This window comes from Poromitra crassiceps (genome assembly GCF_964638095.1).
Source record: "Poromitra crassiceps genome assembly, chromosome: 17".
Classification (NCBI taxonomy): domain Eukaryota; kingdom Metazoa; phylum Chordata; class Actinopteri; order Beryciformes; family Melamphaidae; genus Poromitra; species Poromitra crassiceps.
The window spans coordinates 19,126,475-19,148,974 of NC_139635.1; the positions used below are offsets into that span (position 1 = coordinate 19,126,475).

Below are 22,500 nucleotides of genomic sequence, written 5' to 3' on the forward strand. Positions count from 1 at the left end.
GAAATCAATCACATCAGCTGTAAGCCTCAAGAAATTGTCTTATTGTTTTAATCAGACTTTTGCATGACTCAAAGGCCGGTTGCTATAATAAGTGAGAACCTGCAGTGAGGTAACTGAGGTACAAAGTAACACTCCATGTGCTCTGCTGGTTTGAATCTGCCCTGAATCACCTCCTGTCTGAACCCATTTAGACTGGTTCACTTCAGATTTACATGTAAATCTCAGCGATGGATTGAGTCGTTTCTGTGCAACATTAGGAAACAGACACAAAGGTCTTCAGGTGTCTTTAGCTGTGCTGACTTGTCTTTTTCACACTCACTGCCACAACTGACTGCATGGCAACAGCAGCCAGCAGGTGGCACTGCACAACTGTCATGATGACTGGCTGGTAGTGGAGGGTCTACTACTCTATATGGACATCAATACACTACCACTACTGAATTAATCTGATCTGTATGGTACTGTAAACTGTGCTATACTAAACTGTAATGTTTAAAGTGACAACCCCCATTAGATAGCTTAGGTAAGGGAAATCAATCGTTTTTTGTTTTTGCGACAAACCAAATGTTTTATGGTCACGATTCATTAGGTCACAGGTTGACTTGGTTCCAGCCTTAAAACTCGTTGTGGATTTTTCGACATGTCGATGGAGAAAATGAATGGGGAACTTACTTCCGGGGCAATGATGTCAAGAAAAAGTCAGAGTCAGTCTTTCAATGATCCATGTCTATTTATGTCTATTTTCAAAAACCTTCACTGCCTTGTTTTTTCCTCAAATTCACAAACTTTCAATGATTTCAAGGAGCCGTGGGAACCCTGCAAACAGCATATTACTGTAGGCATTACAGTTGAGGTGGTATAGGCGGGTAGGTGATGAGAAGATGGGGAATCCAGTGTTGTTTTCCCTCCTGTTTTCAGCCATTCCAGATATGTGATCAAACTCCTTCTCTGTTGCCTTCTTCACCTCCTCCATCTGATGGAGAGCATGTCACCATCATTATACACTCGGTGTTCATCAAAAGAAATGTACTGGTTACTGTATACTGGCATGTCTTAAAACCAGCTTTCCCTAGCAGTTTGTACTGATTCAGCTGAGCAGAATGTTGCTGAAACCTGCTGGTCACCAGTGTTGGGGGTAACTCATTACAAAAGTAACATATTACATGTAATATATTACTTTTAGCAGTAACTCAGTAATATAACTTATAGGATTTCAGTAATATTATACCAGTTACTTTGTCAAGTAACACAAGTTACAAATTGAGTTAATAAAAAAAAAAATCAAAGCACATATTTAAATAAAGATACAATCATTTCCTAATCAAGCTGTCTGTTTTTATGCAAATAACCACTACAGATGACAATAACAAAGGGAAAGAATAACATTTAGAATTTTGGATTGTTTACACTGACTTCAAGATGGTTGACATTATTCTTCGTGATGGTTCCGGGGGCGGTGATGTCATGATGCTGCTGCTGTTGTTTTGGTGAAAGTAATGCAAAAGTAGTGTAATGAGTAACGCGTTACTCTACAAAGACAGTAATATTGTAAAGTAACTTATTACTTTCAAATGAAGGTAACTAGTAATATGTAGTATATTACATTTTGAAAGGAACTTGCCCAACACTGCTGGTCACAAGAGAACACACGCGTCTGTATGAGGGCATGGACACTCACAGCAGCCTTTTTCAGAGGTTTGGCCCTCTCTGCGTTCCTGCTGCCCATCTCCAACTCCACTAGTTTACAGGTTCTCCTGAACAGCAGTTCCTGAATTGAATAAATACATTGAATAAAAGACATATCTGTAATGATACTCGACAAAATGTCATCAAAACTACAGAAATACTAGGATACTGGTCAGATGTTTCAACATGGCCCGTCACAAACCAAGAGAAGTCTAACATAAGTAGTATATCGTCACCCTCTTAAAATAATGGCCTAAGTCACTTTTTCAAGTTTTTCTGAATACAGAATATATGATCTTTATTAATCATTCCACAATTTTTTTTATGACAATAGATGACTATTGACATACAAATAACACTGTCTGTCAATTATGTCACATAAAACGATTAGATGACTGATTAGATGACTTAGGCCAATTTACGAACATGCCATTGTGACTTAGGCAAAAAAAAAGAAGACTTAGGCCTGACTTACAGTTGCATTTTATGTCAAACGTGTGGACTTAGTTTTTGCCTAAGTCACATTGTCTTGACTTAGGCAAAAATAAAACGATATGAAGAGAGAGCGTATGAAATAAGATTAGAGCGAGGAAGCACACACTTTTTTAATTACATTTTGTGTGTGTGTGTGATACATGCAGGGTTCCCAGATCACATTCAAGCACTTTCCACGCCCAATTCCCTCAAATTCAAGGAGCCATAGTCTGAGACACGGCTCAAGGTTCATTACTGTTACAAGTGACACATTTTGATCATGAGAACAGCTTTACAGAACCCCACAGACAACGATTAAAAATAGAGAGGCTCAGGCTTCTCAACTGTACACCGTTAAGTCGAAAAGAAACTAGAACGACCGCACCGCGGATTTATGCCTCCGCCATTAGTTCATTCTTGAGTCCAAATCGCCATTTGAGGCAAATTGGAAGAAATGCCGTCAAGGCACTCCTGAGATGTTGCGTTACAGAGCTTGGAAATTGGGTGTGTGAGGTCACAGTGACCTTGAACTTTGACCTTTAACCATCAAAATCTAATCAGTTCATCCTTGAGTCCAAGTCGATGGTTGAGGCAAATTTGATGAAACTCCGCCAAGGCATTCCTGAGATATCGCGTTAACAAGCTTGAAAATGGCGTTCGAGAGGTCACAGTGACCTTGACCTTTGACCTTTGACCACCAAAATCTAATCAGTTCATGCTTGAGTCCAAGTCGATGTTTGAGGCAAATTTGATGAAATTCCGTCAAGGCATTCCTGAGATATCGCATTAACAAGCTTGAAAATGGCGTTGGAGAGGTTGCAGTGACCTTGACCTTTGACCACCAAAATCTAATCGGATCATCCTTGAGGCCAAGTCGATGTTTGAGGCAAATTTGATGCAATTCCGTCAAGGCGTTCCTGAGATATCGCGTCAACGAACATCGGACGGACAGACGGACGGACAGACAACCCGGATCCATAATGCCTCCGGCCTGGCTATCGCCGGCGGAGGCATAAAAACAGAACTTGAATTTCTATCCTTGCACAAAACATATCGCCTACATTCAGGGTTCGTACAGCCTTTCTTTTTTTTCCCAATATTTTATTTTCCAATTTTCAGAACAAAAGCGAAAACAAGCTCATACCAACATTACAACATGGTGCTACCAGCCGTATAAGGTGCTTAAGTGCTTGTAATAAAATACTATATATAAAATCCCATGTAAGGAAGAGTCCATTAGAGAATAGCTGGGCGAGTTACTCATTTCTAACCTCGTCAAAGTAGGCCAGGAACGGGTCCCAAATAGTTGAGAACTTCCCGAGTGAGTTCGTCCTCGTGTACCGGAGTCTCTCCGGGTTCATACAGCTTTTTAACAGTACAATTCAAATCAAGCACTTTTATTTCAGAGCAGTGAGAGCAGGTGGCCCCCCTCATGATGATGGGGAGTGGAGAGGAGCTGAAGAGAAAAACGGCCCTATTCATTTGGGAGCTCATGTCACTTAGCCATGCTATCCAGCCCCATATGAATAGCAGCTGTCAGCACTCCATATGAGCGGGGCTGCTTAGCAGGCTACATGTCACTGACATGACATGGACTCTGAAATGAAAAGGGCCGGATTGACACGATGTCAGTCGATCCAGCTGTGGTCCACTAGCCGTCTACTCTGCATCCTGTGTGAGACACTAGAGACAATCAGAATGACAAGGGAATCGTCTCATTTCAGATATACTGTATATATATATTTGTTGGTTGACATGAGTGACTGACTGTGTAGATGGAACACCAGATTATGATGAAAATCAAACCCTTTTCAAGGAGCATATTCAAATTCAAGCATATTCCTCCTAACCTTGAGAACATGACGGTTAAAATCGAGCATTTTCCACACTTTCAAGACTTTGTACGAACCCTGTACATAAACACAGCACAGCACAACGACATCCACATACATGCATAAACACTCAAATCCCCCCTCCACCACAGATAGTTGAGAGCTCCCACACACGTTCATGGATCAAATTTCAAAACTTTCCACCACTTTTCAAGGATCGATAATAGAATTTCCATGTAGCCTAATGTGAGGCGGTGACTCTGAATCAATACCAGAAATGATTGCCGAAGACAAATGGGACACAGCTGCTATTTATTTGTGTTTTTAGTGCATCATAGAAGCTATCGCACTAAAACAGGAATTTTCCATAAAAGTATTAACATAAAATAGAAGAAGCACTACAACCAACACATATTAGAGCTACTGTACATTATGTCAACAGCTACAGAGAATCAATTTGCCGTTATGTTGCATCACATGGAAGGTTATCCACAGGAAGATTACTCTAACAATTTCAATACACACAACAAAATGTAATGACTTTCCCGAAATTTTGAAGGATTTTACTAATTCCATGACTTTTCCAGGTTTTCCATGGCCGTGGGAACCCTGAATTAAATGTTTACTCTCCTGTGTGGATTTCCATGCGTCTCTTCAAGTCTTCTTTACGACCAAAACCTTTACCGCAGACAGAGCAATTAAATTGTTTATCTCCTGCTGTGTGGATTATCATGCCTCTTCAAGTTTATTCTATGACCAAAGCCTTTACCACAGACTGAGCAATTAAATGTTTACTCTCCTGTGGACTATCATGTGTGACTTCAAGGTTGCTTTAAGACCAAAACCTTTACCACATAGTGAGCAATTAAATTGTTTCTCATCTGTGTGGATTATCATGCGTTTCTTCAAGGATCCTTTACAACCAAAACCTTTACCACAGACTGAGCAATTAAATTGTGTCTCGCCTGTGTGGACTATCATGTGTCTCTCAAGTTTCCTTTACAACCAAAACCTTTACCACAGATCAAGCAAATAAATTGTTTAACTCCTGTGTGGACTATCACGTGTCTCTCAATGTCTCGTTTTGACCTAAACCTTTACCACAGACTGAGCAAAGAAATTGTGTCTTACGTGTGTGGACCATCATGTGTGACTTCAAGTTTCCTTTATGACCAAAACTTTTCCTACACACTGAGGAACTCACATGTTTCTTCCCAATAACTTAACTTTGTCTCTGTGAGTCTAAACCTGACTGAGGTTCTCTAGTTCCCATCCATTCTTCATCACTGTCTTCAGTCTCAGGTTCAGAAAGTCTGAAGTCTTGTTATCACTAGCTGGTTGTAAACTACTAGCTGGATCAAAGTTCCTGGCTGGTTCTGATACTCCACAGTCCTCTCCACCAGCTTCTGTATTCATCTGTTCAGTTGAGCTGCTGACTAGAAGCTCTGCCTCTCTCTTCTCCTCAGTTTGGCTTTGATGAAGCTGTGAGGACTGAGGTTTCTCTTCATCATCTTCACAGGAACAGGAGTGAATGGGAACTTGGTGATATGGGCCTCCTCTGGCCGTTGAAGCTACTCTCTCTCCTGACTGGTCCAGAATTCCTCCTGTTCCTCTTTAATATGTGGGGCCTCTGGATCCTCCTGAAGCTGCTCTCCCTCCTGACTGATCCAGAGTTCCTCCTGTTCCTCTTATGTGTGGGGCCTCTGGGTCCTCTTGAAGCTGCTCTCCCTCCTGACTGATCCAGAGTTCCTCCTGTTCCTCTTATGTGTGGGGCCTCTGGGTCCTCTTGAAGCTGCTCTCCCTCATGACTGATCCAGAGTTCCTCCTGTTCCTCTTTCATGTGTGGGGGCTCTGGGTTCTCCTGAAGCTGCTCTCCCTCCTGACTGATCCAGAGTTCCTCCAGTTCCTCTTTAAGGTGTGGAGGCTCTGGGTCCTCCTGAAGCTGCTCACCCTCTTGAATGATCTGGAGTTCCTCCTGTTCCTCTTTAATGTGTGGGGGCCTCTGGGTCTTCCTGAAGCTGCTCTCCCTCCTGACTGGTCCAGAGTTCCTCCTGTTCCTCTTTAATGTGTGGGGGCTCTGGTTCCTCCTGGTTCACACTGGAGCTCCCCTCCTGCTGCTCAGTGGGAACTTCTGATTTAATGACCAACAGCTGCTGGAGGTCTGGAGGCAAGGCTTCTCTACCACACAGTGTCCAGTAGTTTTCCGTGTCGGTCGATCTCCTCCTTTGAACGAGTAGCTTCCTCCTCATACTCTGCTATCGTTCTTTCAAACAGCCCAATTATGTCTTCAACAGCCGCAGTTAGGCGCTGCTTCACCACAGCTCTCAGCTTCTGGACTTTAGACATTTTCCTTTTCACGCAGTAACTGGAACTTTTCCCCCTGAACTATTTACTGACATCATTCAAAGCTCCAATAGCTTCACAGCTAACATTAGCTTCACAGCAAAACCATTCATCTGAGTCCGTCCTCTCAGATTTAAACAGAGCCCCGGTTCCAGTTGATATATTCATGATAATATCATCCGCACATACGAGTCTTCTGTTTGTAAATTAAGCTTCAAGCTATCAAGCTGGACCCCTAACAAACTATGGACCCGTGGGAGTTCGACTCCCCTGGGAGTTCGACCCCCCTGGAAGTAAGACCCCCCTGGTCTCGAGCACAGTGGTCTCCAAAGCCTCCGGGACACACTTCAAATTCTGAAAATCAATATCACTTACTGTATAGAATTGAATTGGTGATGTCACCAGTGATCACATAACTGCAATGCTTTCAGCTTCAACCATTTACCCATGTAGGCTATTACCGTATTAACACAAGCAAACACACAAACATGATTTTGATCCGTTTTTGCATCTTTGCGCCATGGATAAAATTCAACATTATTTTCAGCTGTATTTTAAGAAAAACAATAAACAGTTACAGTACTGCAGGCATTTTGTTATAATTAATCTTCACATTGGCATGTACTCATTCAAGAATTTTCTTTCAACAGCAATTGTATAGGCTAATCGAATTGAACAGACCTGGTATTATGAAAGAGTTTACATCATTAGAGCAAAAACATTTTAGATTATTATTATTATTTGTATTTATTTATTTTTGCTTTAGTTTTAACTAATGGCCCAATGGTGTGAACAGACCGGGGGTGGGGGGGTAGCTAGACCAAAATGAGCGAGGAGGAGGAGGAGTTGGAGGGAGCAGGGGAGAGAAGAGTGGAGTGGGGAGTGGGGAGGGGAGGGGAGTGGGGAGGGGAGAGGGGAGAGGGGGGGAGAGGGGAGAGGGGGGGGGGGAGGGGAGAGAGGAGTGGAGTGGAGTGGAGTGGAGTGGGGAGGGAAGGGAAGGGAAGGGAAGGGGAGGGGGGTGTTGTCGGCTCCTGAATGAACCATGTTCGGTAACGGAGGCTCAGCTCTCCCGGTCTGCTCCCTTCTCCTCCTCCAGCTCCTCGTCCTCCCGGTAACGACCAACTGGCCCGTCAAGGTAAACGCTCTCAGAATAACACCGCCTGCAGTCGCTCCACAGGAGGGGGGGGGGGGGGAGGGGGGGAGGGGGGTACACGCCGTGTCCATTTGCCGAAACTGTGCAAAAGTTGACAAGAGGAGTGGGGGGATAGTTTGCCCCCATACGTCCTGTCTGTCCTTTCCTTGTGTCGAGACTTGCCGCACGCTAAACTCCATTCAGAAAGCTGTAGCTTTAAAGATGCCTTGCCTGTCGGCACACGCACTCACGTCGCAGGACAGGACTTGGCACATTTAACGAACATTTAGGTAGACGCTCTTCAATTCGGTATCGGTATAATCCAGATGGGAGCACTCGGTTTCAATACAATCTGAACTTTCTTGAATTGTTCACCGTGCCCCCGCTGCCTCCCTCCGCGGTGCTGGTGGAAGAAGAGACCGCAGGAATACGGGGCGAAGCTGCTCGAAAAGTTTACATTTCGCTGACACGACGTGCTGTTTGGTGTGTCGGATCTATACCGATTTGAAGAATGGACCATAACGATTCGTAAAACGTATTGGGTCGTGCTCTCTGATATCTGATATGTACACATTTGCCGCTAAACAAGGCTGCAGTGAACGGCCAGAGTTTTTTCAAAATGGAATTTGGTTTAAAGTTTGTCTTCCTACGTAACGTATCCGGTCTGGGGAATAACGTTACTGTACTGTAGCCTACATAAACTGTTCCCCGATGCGGATACAGAATTTATTCTTAACAGCTACCCGTTATATATAGGCTATATTTTTGGTTCAACCCATTCTGTTCTTGTTTGTTTTGGGGGGGTTCGAGGCTGAAACGATTCCCCCATAGTTAACTTTATATAAGCGGGAATATGAATATCCATTGACCATTTGCCATGTCCAATAACCTCGTAGTTGACCAATTCTCCGGTCGGCTGTAATGCTGCTATACATGTAACGTAATCACGTTTTGTAACGTTAGTTTTCTCGTTACAATGCCTACAGTTTGGGGTTAGTACAACACAACCTGATATTGTGCACAACTACACGTTGTCAATTTATGTCTTCTGTTTTGATTATTACAACAACTAGTTTTTCTGTAGCCAGTGGTTCTTCTCAAAGTGGGGTCCGGGGACCCCCAGGCATCCTTGAGGGGGTTCCAGGGGGTCCCCAGCGAAAAGGTACCCCCCCCCCCACACTAGCTATCATTCCATCCATAAGGAACACAATGACAGCATTCTCCCAACCACTTGAATGTTGACCAGCTTGGACGAAAGAGCCCGCTCGTCTGGCTGCCTGGCGTAATCAAGTCTCCAGAAGCCCCGCGATGAAGTTGAAGACATAATTTACACCCTGGTTTTAACTGACATCTTCACTAGTCAAAGTGAAAACGGCACTTTCAGCTCACGATATAGTCGACTTCATCTCGGGGCGGATTACGCCAGGCGAGCAGAGTGTGGAGGCTTCTTGGTGGTGATGTTTGAAAGCTGGTCAGCAGGCGAGCAGAGTATGGAGGGTTCTTGGTGGTGATGTTTGAAAGCTGGTCAGCAGGCGAGCAGAGTATGGAGGGATCTTGGTGGGGATGTTTGAAAGCTGGTCACCAGGCGAGCAGAGTATGGAGGGTTCTTGCTGGTGATGTTTGAAAGTCACCAGGCGAGCAGAGTATGGAGGGATCTTGGTGGGGATGTTTGAAAGCTGGTCACCAGGCGAGCAGAGTGTATGGAGGGTTCTTGCTGGTGATGTTTGAAAGTCACCAGGCGAGCAGAGTATGGAGGGTTCTTGGTGGTGATGTTTGAAAGCTGGTGAACCAGGCGAGCAGAGTATGGAGGGTTCTTGCTGGTGATGTTTGAAAGCTGGTGAACCAGGCGAGCAGAGTATGGAGGGTTCTTGGTGGTGATGTTTGAAAGCTGGTCACCAGGCGAGCAGAGTATGGAGGGTTCTTGGTGGTGATGTTTGAAAGCTGGTGAACCAGGCGAGCAGAGTATGGAGGGTTCTTGCTGGTGATGTTTGAAAGCTGGTCACCAGGCGAGCAGAGTATGGAGGGTTCTTGGTGGTGATGTTTGAAAGCTGGTCACCAGGCGAGCAGAGTTTGGAGGGTTCTTGGTGGTGATGTTTGAAAGCTGGTCACCAGGTGAGCAGAGTATGGAGGGTTCTTGGTGGTGATGTTTGAAAGTCACCAGGCGAGCAGAGTATGGAGGGTTCTTGCTGGTGATGTTTGAAAGCTGGTCACCAGGCGAGCAGAGTATGGAGGGTTCTTGGTGGTGATGTTTGAAAGCTGGTCACCAGGCGAGCAGAGTATGGAGGGTTCTTGTTGGTGATGTTTGAAAGTCACCAGGCGAGCAGAGTATGGAGGGTTCTTGGTGGGGATGTTTGAAAGCTGGTCACCAGGCGAGCAGAATATGGAGGAGTATACTCGTTTTCCCCCTGGAGGAAAGGACAAGCCTGGATGGGTCAAACGCAGAGGACATATTTCACCGGCCACCGTCGGCATGAGTGTGTGTGTAGTGGCCGCATGCATGTGTTGTAGTGTGTTCGTGTGACAATAAAGACGGGCTGCCGTCTGAAATCGTGTTTTTTTTTAAATGACAAAATCAAAACCTCCCATTACCCTGTTGTTATTGCTAAGCGTATCTGTGTGTATATGCAGTGCTTCTCTTGGACCATATCAAAAGTATCGGTAGTATCGAAAAGTATCAATACTGAACATTTGAATCGGATACAATGCTCCTTTGCAACAGGTATCGATAGTATCGATAAGTATCAATACTAAAAATTTGAAATGGATACAATGCTCATTTGCAACAGTTTTGATACCATCAGTGTTTTCTTTTAATGAAAAAGCACTGATTTTTCCCTCCCTATCATTGGATATCTGTTGCATCAACAAGCTGAACGTGTTCTGATGGCTATAGAGCAGAGGCTAATCTGCTGTCTAAGTTCAAAGTTTTATCACGCTTAGATTAGGGAGAAGTGTGCGTCTGTCCGTCCGTCCATCTGTCTAACTTTATTTGTATGCCCCTCGATGTGTCATCATCCCCCCCCTTCACGTGGTATCGAAAATGGTATCGAGCATCGATATCTTCCTGGGTATCGGTACAGTGTTTCCCACAGGATTTTGAGAATTTGTGGTGGGGGACCGCAGTCCCCCTAGGGGGGTGCGGGGGCATGCCCCCCCGCGAGATTTTTTTTAAACATTTTAAAGTAAAATGCATGAATTTGGTGTACTTTGAGAAAGCTTAAGAGCAAAATTAAAAGGCTAGATCTATGAAGAACATGTCATCATTACTGTGCTGTGGGTTTACAATGACAAACTAAATTTCTCCCTATAGGTCAGGGATACTCAACTTGCTTTGCCACTTTCGTGAAATGATAGAAGGCGAGGGGCCAGTTAATAAACAAACAATATACATTTTTCTGTAGCGGATTGTAGGTTTTTGGGGTGTCAGCCGGAGTTTAGGCTGACAGTGTTGTGCACACCGGATAGTTAGTTAGGTTAAGTTAGTTAGGTTAAGTACATACATAAGTGCCTGGGTAGCGAGCAGATGGCGGTATTTGACAATTTAGCAGCTAAATCATAGATTATTGAAAGATATTCCATATTCCAGACTGAAATGCTATAACAGAAGTATTGGCCAGAATGACATGAACATTTATTGGACACTTATTCAGCGGATATCTTGCATGTTGCGTTCAGGTGCACTGTAAAAAAAAAATATATATATATATTTTTTTTTTTGGTCAACATCTTATTGTGGCGGTCCAAATATTATTGTGGCGGCCCGCCACAAATTCCTTTATGTATGGGAAACACTGCGGTATCGAAGTAGAAATTCTAGTATCGTGACATCCATAATTGGACCGCGATGGATGAATAGCCGCCACTTTGAGGAAATGCAGATGGCAAATCTTTCTCAGCAACGATCAATTATGACCAACTGTATTTTGTTCCACGATCGCTTTGTTCTATATAATATATAATAAGTCCACTTGATCTCTGTTGATTATTTGCCCTCTTTTGTGGCGCTCTGACGCCGGCCATCTTTCCTCCAGAGTCACGAGGTTCTTCTGTGTTCTTCTCACCACCTTCTACATCGCAAACGCCGCTGGATTTCCGTGCACACAAATGAGCTTCATATTCACGGCCACACACACTCCATCAACTCCCACAATTATCTATAAATTGTCCCACATTTTGCCTGTTCAGCATTTCATTTATCACTCCGACCCGCTCCGACTTTTCCAATAAAAGGAACAACAGCGCACGCAGTAAACTTAAACAACCCCAGCTTTGCTGGCGGCGGAGTTGACGGAGGTTGACTAAGAGTCCAGATAAAAGATGTTACTTGGAAGCGTTTGCTGGTGTTACACCACATCCAAGAGAAGTGATCAAGGCAAGTTCTGAAGTGCGCGCGCCGCACACACACACACACACACACAATCAACAACTGTCAGAGAATTGGCGTGACATCTAAATATACATACTAGGCCATTTGCCAAGGTTTTTTTTATTGTCCTCCAACAGCAGATTGCACATTGTTACGCACAAACATAATTACAGTAACATAACAACAGTGAGGCGAGGAGGAATAAACATTGCCAAAAAAGGGTTGAATTCATGTGGTAAAGTTGCTTAGTTGCAATTGTTATTTTTTTTTACTACCAAGGCTTGAAGGAATGAGACGTGGAAATCAACTGAAAAACACTGCATTTTTTTTTTTTTCATCGTCATCGCAATATGAACATGCGCAATAAACACATCGCGAAGACTGCCTGAAACGCAATAAAATAACAGAAGTGGTTTTATTTACATGCGTCATGCATTCCCACTCAGCATCGGATCATTTTGTCTTGTGTTGTAAATCCAGCGTACACCTTTCCCTTGCAACAGTGCGCTCCGCCCCTCTGCCAAAGCCCAAACACGCTGTGTGTAGTTTCAGCTAGAGTCAGTGTGTATTTCATTTCTTTATTCAGTGGGCATAGCAGGCTATGTTTGGGGTCTATGTTACCATTATTAAAGCAGAAAGACATATGAACTGTATAGCTAATATGCATACTTTCATATTTTTTTATTTATCGCAAGTCGTATCGTCATCGCTATATTGAACAATGATATCGCACATCGCAGATTTTCCTCATATAGTGCAGGCCTATGCGTGCATCAGAGAGACTGTCTGCATGTAACGACTGAATAGCCACTTTCAGACATGGACTCGGGATCAGCTCAGGGTAGCTCAGGAAAATCATTCCCTGGACATTCCCTGGACATTACCTGGACATTACCTGGACATTACCTGGACATTACCTGGACATTCCCTGGACATTACCTGGACATTACCTGGACAGTGCCCTTTCAGACAAGAGGCATTGTTACTTTCACACATGAGGAACACCTCTGCTGTGGAGGGGCGTCAAAATTAATCGTTTAATCGATGCATCGCGATGCGGAACGTGTGAATCGAATCGAATCGTCGACAGATGAATCGTTGAATGTTTAAATTTCTGTTGACGTTCAGATTTTAAAGCACTTTCTAAGTCAAAAAAAAGGGAGTTGATATTTATCTGACTGCTTGTATTAATTGATGAAAAAGTAGCCATGTGCAGTAATAATATAGAAAATTGAGGATGCGATACTTGAAGCCGCGATACTTTGAGCTGTATCGAGATGCATCGTGTAATCGAACCGAATCGAATCGGACGTTCACAGATTAATCATAATCGAATCGTGAGGCCAGTGAAGATTCACACAGCTGTGGAGTAGAGCAGAGGTGTTCAGAGTGGGAGGCCGGCCTCCCCAGGGGGTCTCCAAGCGGTTTCAGGGGAGGCTCAGCGAATGGAAGTGGAAAAATGTTACACGAGTTATTAAAAGGAGTTATCATAGAATGGCTGTGTAATTTGGCTAAAGATAATTTGACAGTTTTTTCCACTTTCCCATAGGGGTGGGGGAAAAAATCGATTCACCTAAGTATCGCGATTTTTAATGTCACGATTTTTTGGATCGATCTTTTATTCCAGAATCGATAATCGCAAATTAAAAAAAAAAAAAAAAAAAAAAAAAAAAAAATTTTTTTTTTTTTTTTTTTTGGGTGCTTGCAGTCAGGCCACTCACTGAACAGCAGGCCAGGCGCCGCCTACTGGTTTACTAGTGGTTTTATTACTTTATTAGTTAGTCTGAAGTAATAATTACACTTCAGGGTTAAAGTGGGTGCATCTCATTGTAAAATTGGACCCAAATCTGGCTTCAAACGGCCCAAATTTCACGCGCGTTGGCCCATATCGGCCTGGCCTGCTTGGTATCTAATGCCCGGCCTGAATTATGATCCCAGTCCGCCCCTGTTTTTAACTATATCGCCCAGCCCTACTCATGATATATAATATACAGTCTCTAGTGTATGATTCAACTTTTCCCATGTTCTAATCTAGTGTAAAAAAGCAAACAAACTGAAAAAATAAAAGAAAAAAATAAACAAAAATCGCAATAAATCGTAATATCGAATCGCAATAATCGTAGAATCGCAATAATCGTGAATCGCAATATATATCGAATCGGCACCAAAGTATCGTGATAGTATCGAATCGGGAGATAAGTGAATCGGCACAGCCCTACTTTCCCACAGTCACAAACAGATACATGCCTCAGACCTTTGTATGTATTTGGTGTGGTCTGAAGTGTGTCAAACTGCAATATCAGACTGTCTTGGCTCAATTGTTGAGTGTCTATGGGCTCAAATAACACATAATCATAATCCCATAGGCATCCAGTATTTGAGCAAGCTGTGTCTGGGGGGAGGCTCACAGTCTCAGACTTTCAAATCCCTGGACTAGAGAATGTCGGGTGGGGCGGTTGAGGGGAACGTGGAGACGTTGCAGTGTGCTGCAGGAAACGCAGTGTTTATTGTTCAATGTAGACAAGCCTACATCAGAGATATCTCTGATGTAGACGAGCCTACATTCAGTTCTACATCAGAGATCTCTGATGTAGACGAGCCTACATCAGAGATATCTCTGATGTAGGCTCGTCTACATCAGAGATATCTCTCAGAAAGCAATTCTCCGCTCCATGACAAAAACCTAAAACGCATTATTCTGAGGCGGTAACGTGGGGTGGCGATGTGCCCAAAAATTGAGCGCCTGTTTGCACATCGACACAAAAGTCGTCTGTGCCAAATAGTGATTGCAGGTAACATTGGGAAAACCCTGGATAAGCCGATTTTACAGCCTGAGCCAGGTTGACAATCTTTCGAATGCAACACTTATCATCTAGTTGCATGAGTTTGGTCGTTTAATTAATTGATATATGAACGTTAATAGCGGGCACTTTTCACCCAAATAGCCTAACGCAGCGCCATCATCTTCTTGTTCCATTTTCACTTTCAAACTGGCAGAGGGAGGAAAAGAAACGAGTCAACTTTTACTGGCTACTCGCCAATTTGGCTCTCTTCCAAATAATCCAGCCACGTACAGTAACTACGTCCATTCATGAAATTAAATAGCGCAGGGACATTAATGGTTTGTAAAAGTGCCATTCGCATTAGGGATTGCACCGATGTGAACATTTTGGGCAATACCGATAACCGATATTTACCGATGTCGATATGATCCGTATAAAAACACATTTCTATGATAATCAGATGTTGTACATACTGAAAAACACATGTAAACACTGTGAATTTGAAAAAGTTATGAATTTCTTTATTGCCAAAACATTTGGAAAAGCCCATAAATCATAGACTTATCACAATGTTTCCTCTCAATGGCAACATTTTGGCTGATACCGATAACCGATATTGACATTGCAACATCGGGCCGATGCCGATATGTTAAAAAATGACTAACATCTGCCGATACCGGTATGATTGCAGATATATCGTGCATCCCTCATTCGCATGGCTAGCTATGTCATCAACACTCTAACTGGCTCAGCTCTGGAGCTGGTAGCTATATATTGGCCGCGGCCAGTTGTGTTCATACATACACTCTAGGGGTGTCAAAAATAATCGATTATAAGATGCATCGCGATGCGGACGTGCACGATTCTGCATCGATTCACAAATGTCAAAAATCGATTATTATTATTATTATTTTTTTTTTTTTTTTTTTTTATAATCAAATAAAATATAATGGAAGTACATGCAGTTGTTTATTTTAATTATGGATCACAATACAATGCAATTCCAAATGCACTTTTATTTTAAAAGTAGCCACACAGTGAGAAAAAAGAAAGTAAGAAAAAATAAATAATGTATTGGGGAAAAAAAGTGATGCATCGATTTAAGATGCATCGAGATGCATCGAGATGCATCGATAATGGTAATCAAATCGAATCGTAGCCCTCTGAATCGTAATCGAATCGTGAGGCCAGTGAAGATTCACAGCCCTAATGCACCCCCACCTGGGTAACATGTAGACAACTCCTCAATTCCAGGGCATGTCTGAAAGGGGCTTATGCTGCATGTAGTCAAGGCCCACACTGTCCCACACTGTCCCACACGGTCCCACACTGTCCCACTGTCCCACACTGTCCCACTGTCCCACACTGTCCCACTGTCCCACACTGTCCCACACTGTCCCACACGGTCCCACACTGTCCCACTGTCCCACACTGTCCCACTGTCCCACACGGTCCCACACTGTCCCACTGTCCCACACTGTCCCACTGTCCCACACTGTCCCACACTGTCCCACACTGTCCCACTGTCCCACACTGTCCCACACTGTCCCACACTGTCCCACAGTCCCACACTGTCCCACACTGTCCCACTGTCCCACACTGTCCCACTGTCCCACACTGTCCCACTGTCCCACACTGTCCCACACTGTCCCACACTGTCCCACTGTCCCACACTGTCCCACACTGTCCCACTGTCCCACACGGTCCCACACTGTCCCACTGTCCCACACTGTCCCACAGTAAGCATCTTTGTTTTTTACCCTGGCCTCATCTATCACCCATAATGGACTGAAGTGAACCATGTCGTTTCTTAGGGAGCCATCACAACTGGACTCCTGAGCCACCATAGTCCAAGAAACACTGCTTCACTGCTTTGTTTGCCACAGCCCTGGTCGAAAAACAAGACACACACATATCCAAAGGTGTGTGTGTGTGTGTGTGTGTGTGTGTGTGTGTGTGTGTGTGTGTGTGTGTGTGTGTGTGCGTGTGCGTGTGCGAGAAACTAGCCAGAGGGTAATCTGACAAGAGATTAAGGAGCCTGTGTAGGCTTGTTTAGGACCCTGTTTGGGCAACACAGTAGTGGGACTTTGAGCCGTGTGTGTGTGTGTGTGTGTGTGTGTGTGTGTGTGTGTGTGTGTGTGTGCGTGCGTGCGTGCGCGCGCGCGTTAACGTAAGGGATCCCCCCTTGGAGATTCCAGGCGGGCGGGCAGCACTCATGCATCGGATTGTCCGCTCCTCTCCACACAGAAGCAGCTGGCTGCCTGGTACTCTGCGGATCTGCGGATCCCACTCGTGTGGCACCACAACACGCTGAATCCCACTGGATTTGGGGGCGGAACAGCAGTCCACAGAATCGTCAAAATCAAACCATCGACACGCTATTGTGGCCCCGCCTCTCAACCCTGTCATCTCAGACAAGCTTTGTTTTCAGACTCTAAAGCGACCCTCCGACCCTCGCCGCCTGGGTTCATTTCGTCTTTAACAACAGTTTACGGGAGTGCAAATTTGGGTTCGGCAGGATCATCTTCACAAGCGTCAATCACTTTTATGGCTTTTGAAGCGTTTTCTAAAAATGTTGTCAAAAAAAAGATGCATTTCCGTTCCAAAAGTGATTCACGTTTGTGAAGATTATCCTGCTGAACCCCAATTCGCGTTCCCGTAAACTTTTGTTAACCACAGACCTTATTTTATGTATTTAAAGGAGAACTTACCTCCAAAACACTTTTTTTCAGCTTTTAACCAATATATATGAGTTAGGGGGTGATGTGTGAAGAATTCTGGTCAGAATTTCCACATTTGACACCAAACTGTTGCCATTTTACCATTTGTATCATTTTTCAGCAGCATATCTGGCATAAGCGCCCTCTAAGGGTCAAAGACTGCTTTTTTTTTCTTTCTCAAATGAATGGGAGATTAGGAACACACTGACGTCACAGTGTTCCCAAAGACCATTCGCATTAGGGATTGCACCGATGTGAACATTTTGGGCAATACCGATAACCGATATTTACCGATGTCGATATGATCCGTATAAAAACACATTTCTATGATAATCAGATGTTGTACATACTGAAAAACACATGTAAACACTGTGAATTTGAAAAAGTTATGAATTTCTTTATTGCCAAAACATTTGGAAAAGCCCATAAATCATAGACTTATCACAATGTTTCCTCTCAATGGCAACATTTTGGCTGATACCGATAACCGATATTGACATTGCAACATCGGGCCGATGCCGATATGTTAAAAAATGACTAACATCTGCCGATACCGGTATGATTGCAGATATATCGTGCATCCCTCATTCGCATGGCTAGCTATGTCATCAACACTCTAACTGGCTCAGCTCTGGAGCTGGTAGCTATATATTGGCCGCGGCCAGTTGTGTTCATACATACACTCTAGGGGTGTCAAAAATAATCGATTATAAGATGCATCGCGATGCGGACGTGCACGATTCTGCATCGATTCACAAATGTCAAAAATCGATTATTATTATTATTATTATTATTTTTTTTTTTTATTATTTTTTTTATAATCAAATAAAATATAATGGAAGTACATGCAGTTGTTTATTTTAATTATGGATCACAATACAATGCAATTCCAAATGCACTTTTATTTTAAAAGTAGCCACACAGTGAGAAAAAAGAAAGTAAGAAAAAATAAATAATGTATTGGGGAAAAAAAGTGATGCATCGATTTAAGATGCATCGAGATGCATCGAGATGCATCGATAATGGTAATCAAATCGAATCGTAGCCCTCTGAATCGTAATCGAATCGTGAGGCCAGTGAAGATTCACAGCCCTAATGCACCCCCACCTGGGTAACATGTAGACAACTCCTCAATTCCAGGGCATGTCTGAAAGGGGCTTATGCTGCATGTAGTCAAGGCCCACACTGTCCCACACTGTCCCACACGGTCCCACACTGTCCCACTGTCCCACACTGTCCCACACTGTCCCACTGTCCCACACTGTCCCACACTGTCCCACACGGTCCCACACTGTCCCACTGTCCCACACTGTCCCACACGGTCCCACACTGTCCCACTGTCCCACACTGTCCCACTGTCCCACACTGTCCCACACTGTCCCACACTGTCCCACTGTCCCACACTGTCCCACACTGTCCCACTGTCCCACACTGTCCCACAGTCCCACACTGTCCCACACTGTCCCACTGTCCCACACTGTCCCACTGTCCCACACTGTCCCACTGTCCCACACTGTCCCACACTGTCCCACACTGTCCCACTGTCCCACACTGTCCCACACTGTCCCACACTGTCCCACTGTCCCACACGGTCCCACACTGTCCCACTGTCCCACACTGTCCCACAGTAAGCATCTTTGTTTTTTACCCTGGCCTCATCTATCACCCATAATGGACTGAAGTGAACCATGTCGTTTCTTAGGGAGCCATCACAACTGGACTCCTGAGCCACCATAGTCCAAGAAACACTGCTTCACTGCTTTGTTTGCCACAGCCCTGGTCGAAAAACAAGACACACACATATCCAAAGGTGTGTGTGTGTGTGTGTGTGTGTGTGTGTGTGTGTGTGTGTGTGTGTGTGTGTGTGCGTGTGCGTGTGCGAGAAACTAGCCAGAGGGTAATCTGACAAGAGATTAAGGAGCCTGTGTAGGCTTGTTTAGGACCCTGTTTGGGCAACACAGTAGTGGGACTTTGAGCCGTGTGTGTGTGTGTGTGTGTGTGTGTGTGTGTGTGTGTGTGTGTGTGTGTGTGTGTGTGTGTGTGTGTGTGTGTGTGTGTGTGTGTGTGTGTGTGCGTGCGTGCGTGCGCGCGCGCGTTAACGTAAGGGATCCCCCCTTGGAGATTCCAGGCGGGCGGGCAGCACTCATGCATCGGATTGTCCGCTCCTCTCCACACAGAAGCAGCTGGCTGCCTGGTACTCTGCGGATCTGCGGATCCCACTCGTGTGGCACCACAACACGCTGAATCCCACTGGATTTGGGGGCGGAACAGCAGTCCACAGAATCGTCAAAATCAAACCATCGACACGCTATTGTGGCCCCGCCTCTCAACCCTGTCATCTCAGACAAGCTTTGTTTTCAGACTCTAAAGCGACCCTCCGACCCTCGCCGCCTGGGTTCATTTCGTCTTTAACAACAGTTTACGGGAGTGCAAATTTGGGTTCGGCAGGATCATCTTCACAAGCGTCAATCACTTTTATGGCTTTTGAAGCGTTTTCTAAAAATGTTGTCAAAAAAAAGATGCATTTCCGTTCCAAAAGTGATTCACGTTTGTGAAGATTATCCTGCTGAACCCCAATTCGCGTTCCCGTAAACTTTTGTTAACCACAGACCTTATTTTATGTATTTAAAGGAGAACTTACCTCCAAAACACTTTTTTTCAGCTTTTAACCAATATATATGAGTTAGGGGGTGATGTGTGAAGAATTCTGGTCAGAATTTCCACATTTGACACCAAACTGTTGCCATTTTACCATTTGTATCATTTTTCAGCAGCATATCTGGCATAAGCGCCCTCTAAGGGTCAAAGACTGCTTTTTTTTTCTTTCTCAAATGAATGGGAGATTAGGAACACACTGACGTCACAGTGTTCCCAAAGACTATGGGATTTCAAGATAATTACTCCCCTACCCCCCCTGTACCCTTTCAGCTCCTCAGAACTCCAAGCCTATTCTTATTGAAGTTTGCTCTTAAAATACTGAACCAAACGTCGTCAAAGTTGGCACATGTCTTAATTATAGTTAGTTTCCCGCTGAATGTGTCATTACTTTATTGATATCTTACCTGGATAAGCTCGAATGATGATGTTTATATTATCAGTCCGAGTTGCAAGCACTGTCTCCAGCCCAGGCATGCGGGAGAGAGTCGTACTGTAAACCTCATGCACTAGCTCCAAGCTCCGCGGGCGCGCGCAGCAGAGCAGAGCTCTCTGTGCTCTGAGAGTAGAGAGAGCAGTCTGATATTTCCGCAAACAAATATGGTCGCAGTTTAGCGCACATGTAAAATATAACGCTATACTACGACGTGACAACGTGACAAAGCTTCTCTAAACACATCGGCTACTATCATTTCCCTGCATCCCTCCTACTGAGATTATATCGGTAATGATTTTGGACAGACTGAATGCGCGGAGGAGGAGGAGGAAAGATCTGCAGCTGTGCCCTGAGTAGAGACACTCGCCTCGCTCCGACTACTGTGCCTGTCTGTGAAAAGCGTCCTGTCCAGTCGCACCTTCGCAAACAGATGCGGGATTCCCTCAATCCTGTACCCAATCTCAGACTGTATTCTCTAAATCGCACACCAGCTATTTCTGTCTGTTTGTTTGTTGCTCCGTGAGGTTACAAGCGCCCCATGCATGCAGCAGGCTGTTTCGCCAGCCGGGGTCTGGCAGGAGGGAGGAGGCGCAGGCAGCCTGCACTGCGCTGAGAGGAAAAAACTTTTGCACAACTTTTAACAAGAATCACGAAAAGCCCCCAAACTAAAATGAAAAAGGGACTATATGGCAACTTGGACGAGGGAATGACGTAGAGAAATCTCGCATTGTGTTACCCCAGAACGGGGGGTTTGTCGTATTGTGCGGTGTGCTGCTGTAACGAGCCCATGCCACTTTGCTCTCGTAACGTAGTTTAACACACTGCCATAGAGTTACATGCAGAAAAATAATTAAATTTCTAGTTCGCCACTGAATTACCAAATTGATATAACTTTCAACCATTTTGAGCAAAGCTCTTTCCAAACAGGCCACCAGCGTTGGCTAGTTGTTGATAATTATACAGATATGGCCCCTCTCAAATAAATTATTTTTGAGGCAATAGGCAAACTGTAATGGCGTCGATTTCCGAAAAAAAATCTGGACTTCAACACAGCCAAAGAGTCCAGTATAGACAAGAGCATATGTAATTTCTTGTTTTTTTCCATAGGTATTTTCAAATCACTGTTCTAATACATATCTAGGGGGTTAGTCCCCCTTTAAGTGAAGTCCCCATCCTAAAAGCCCATTCACTTTTCCCTTTAACTTTACTTCCGGACTCATCCCTGCGGTTCTCTATTATGCTGCCTACACACTAGAGGATTTTCAAATCTTAACCGATTTTAAAAACATGAGAGACCACAGACATAAGGACAATTTCATCAGATTTTAACATTAAAATCGCCTGAACGCACACACTAGACGATTCGGCCAGACTGCGAGACCACACACCAGCCGTTTGAAGTACCGACTCACAGCGATTCCAGCAACTAGACTACGCTGTTTATATCCCACAAAACCGCAATTTCTTCACACAGACAACAGCAGATGGCTCTCCAAACATGCACCGAGCGGCGGGTCCACTTCAAGCAGCGCGGACACCCTCGCAAAATGAGATAAAACAACGTCCTGTCTGAGAGCTCATATTACAGCATATCCACTCCCTTGAAGCAAACAAACCGCTCCGCTCGGCACATGTTTGGAGAGCCATCCGCCGCTGTCCACCCTGTTTTAAGCTGTGAGGATGCTGGGGAGAGAGGAGCTCAGCTACATGGCACTGCTGTTGCCACAACTCGTAGCGCTGCATTAACATCCGGACCGGGTATGATGCGTCGACGCGTCCCGGTCTGCTCGCTCTCATTGGCTATTGCGGGTTCCGTCGGGAGACAGCCATCGTAAATATCAAACATGTTTGATATGCCCGATTCGAGATCGGGCAGGCTCCGATTCAATCAATAATTTATTGACACCAGACACTTGACAATTATTTTGACAAAACATCGGTTGAGACTAGCCTCGAATCGGGCCACGCCCCCCCGAGGGGAATCGGGCATTAAATCGGGCCTTTTATCCTCTAGTGTGTGGGAGGCATTAGGAAAGCCAGTGGAGTGCCCCCCCCCCCCCCCCCCCCCCCCCC

General features: G+C 44.6%; 1 protein-coding gene across 1 annotated transcript in view; it reads left to right on the top strand.

Moving 5' to 3' along the window:
* Window positions 1-7,377: 7,377 nt before the first annotated feature.
* The window catches only part of LOC310792235 (ADAMTS-like protein 2), a gene marked incomplete at both ends in the record, with an annotated part of 73,633 nt that continues 58,510 nt past the window's right edge, over window positions 7,378-22,500 (top strand). Inside the window, one exon of the mRNA XM_083653963.1 lies at window positions 7,378-7,470. Coding sequence (XP_083510089.1) covers window positions 7,378-7,470 — 93 coding nt within the window. The remainder of the gene's footprint in view (window positions 7,471-22,500) is intronic.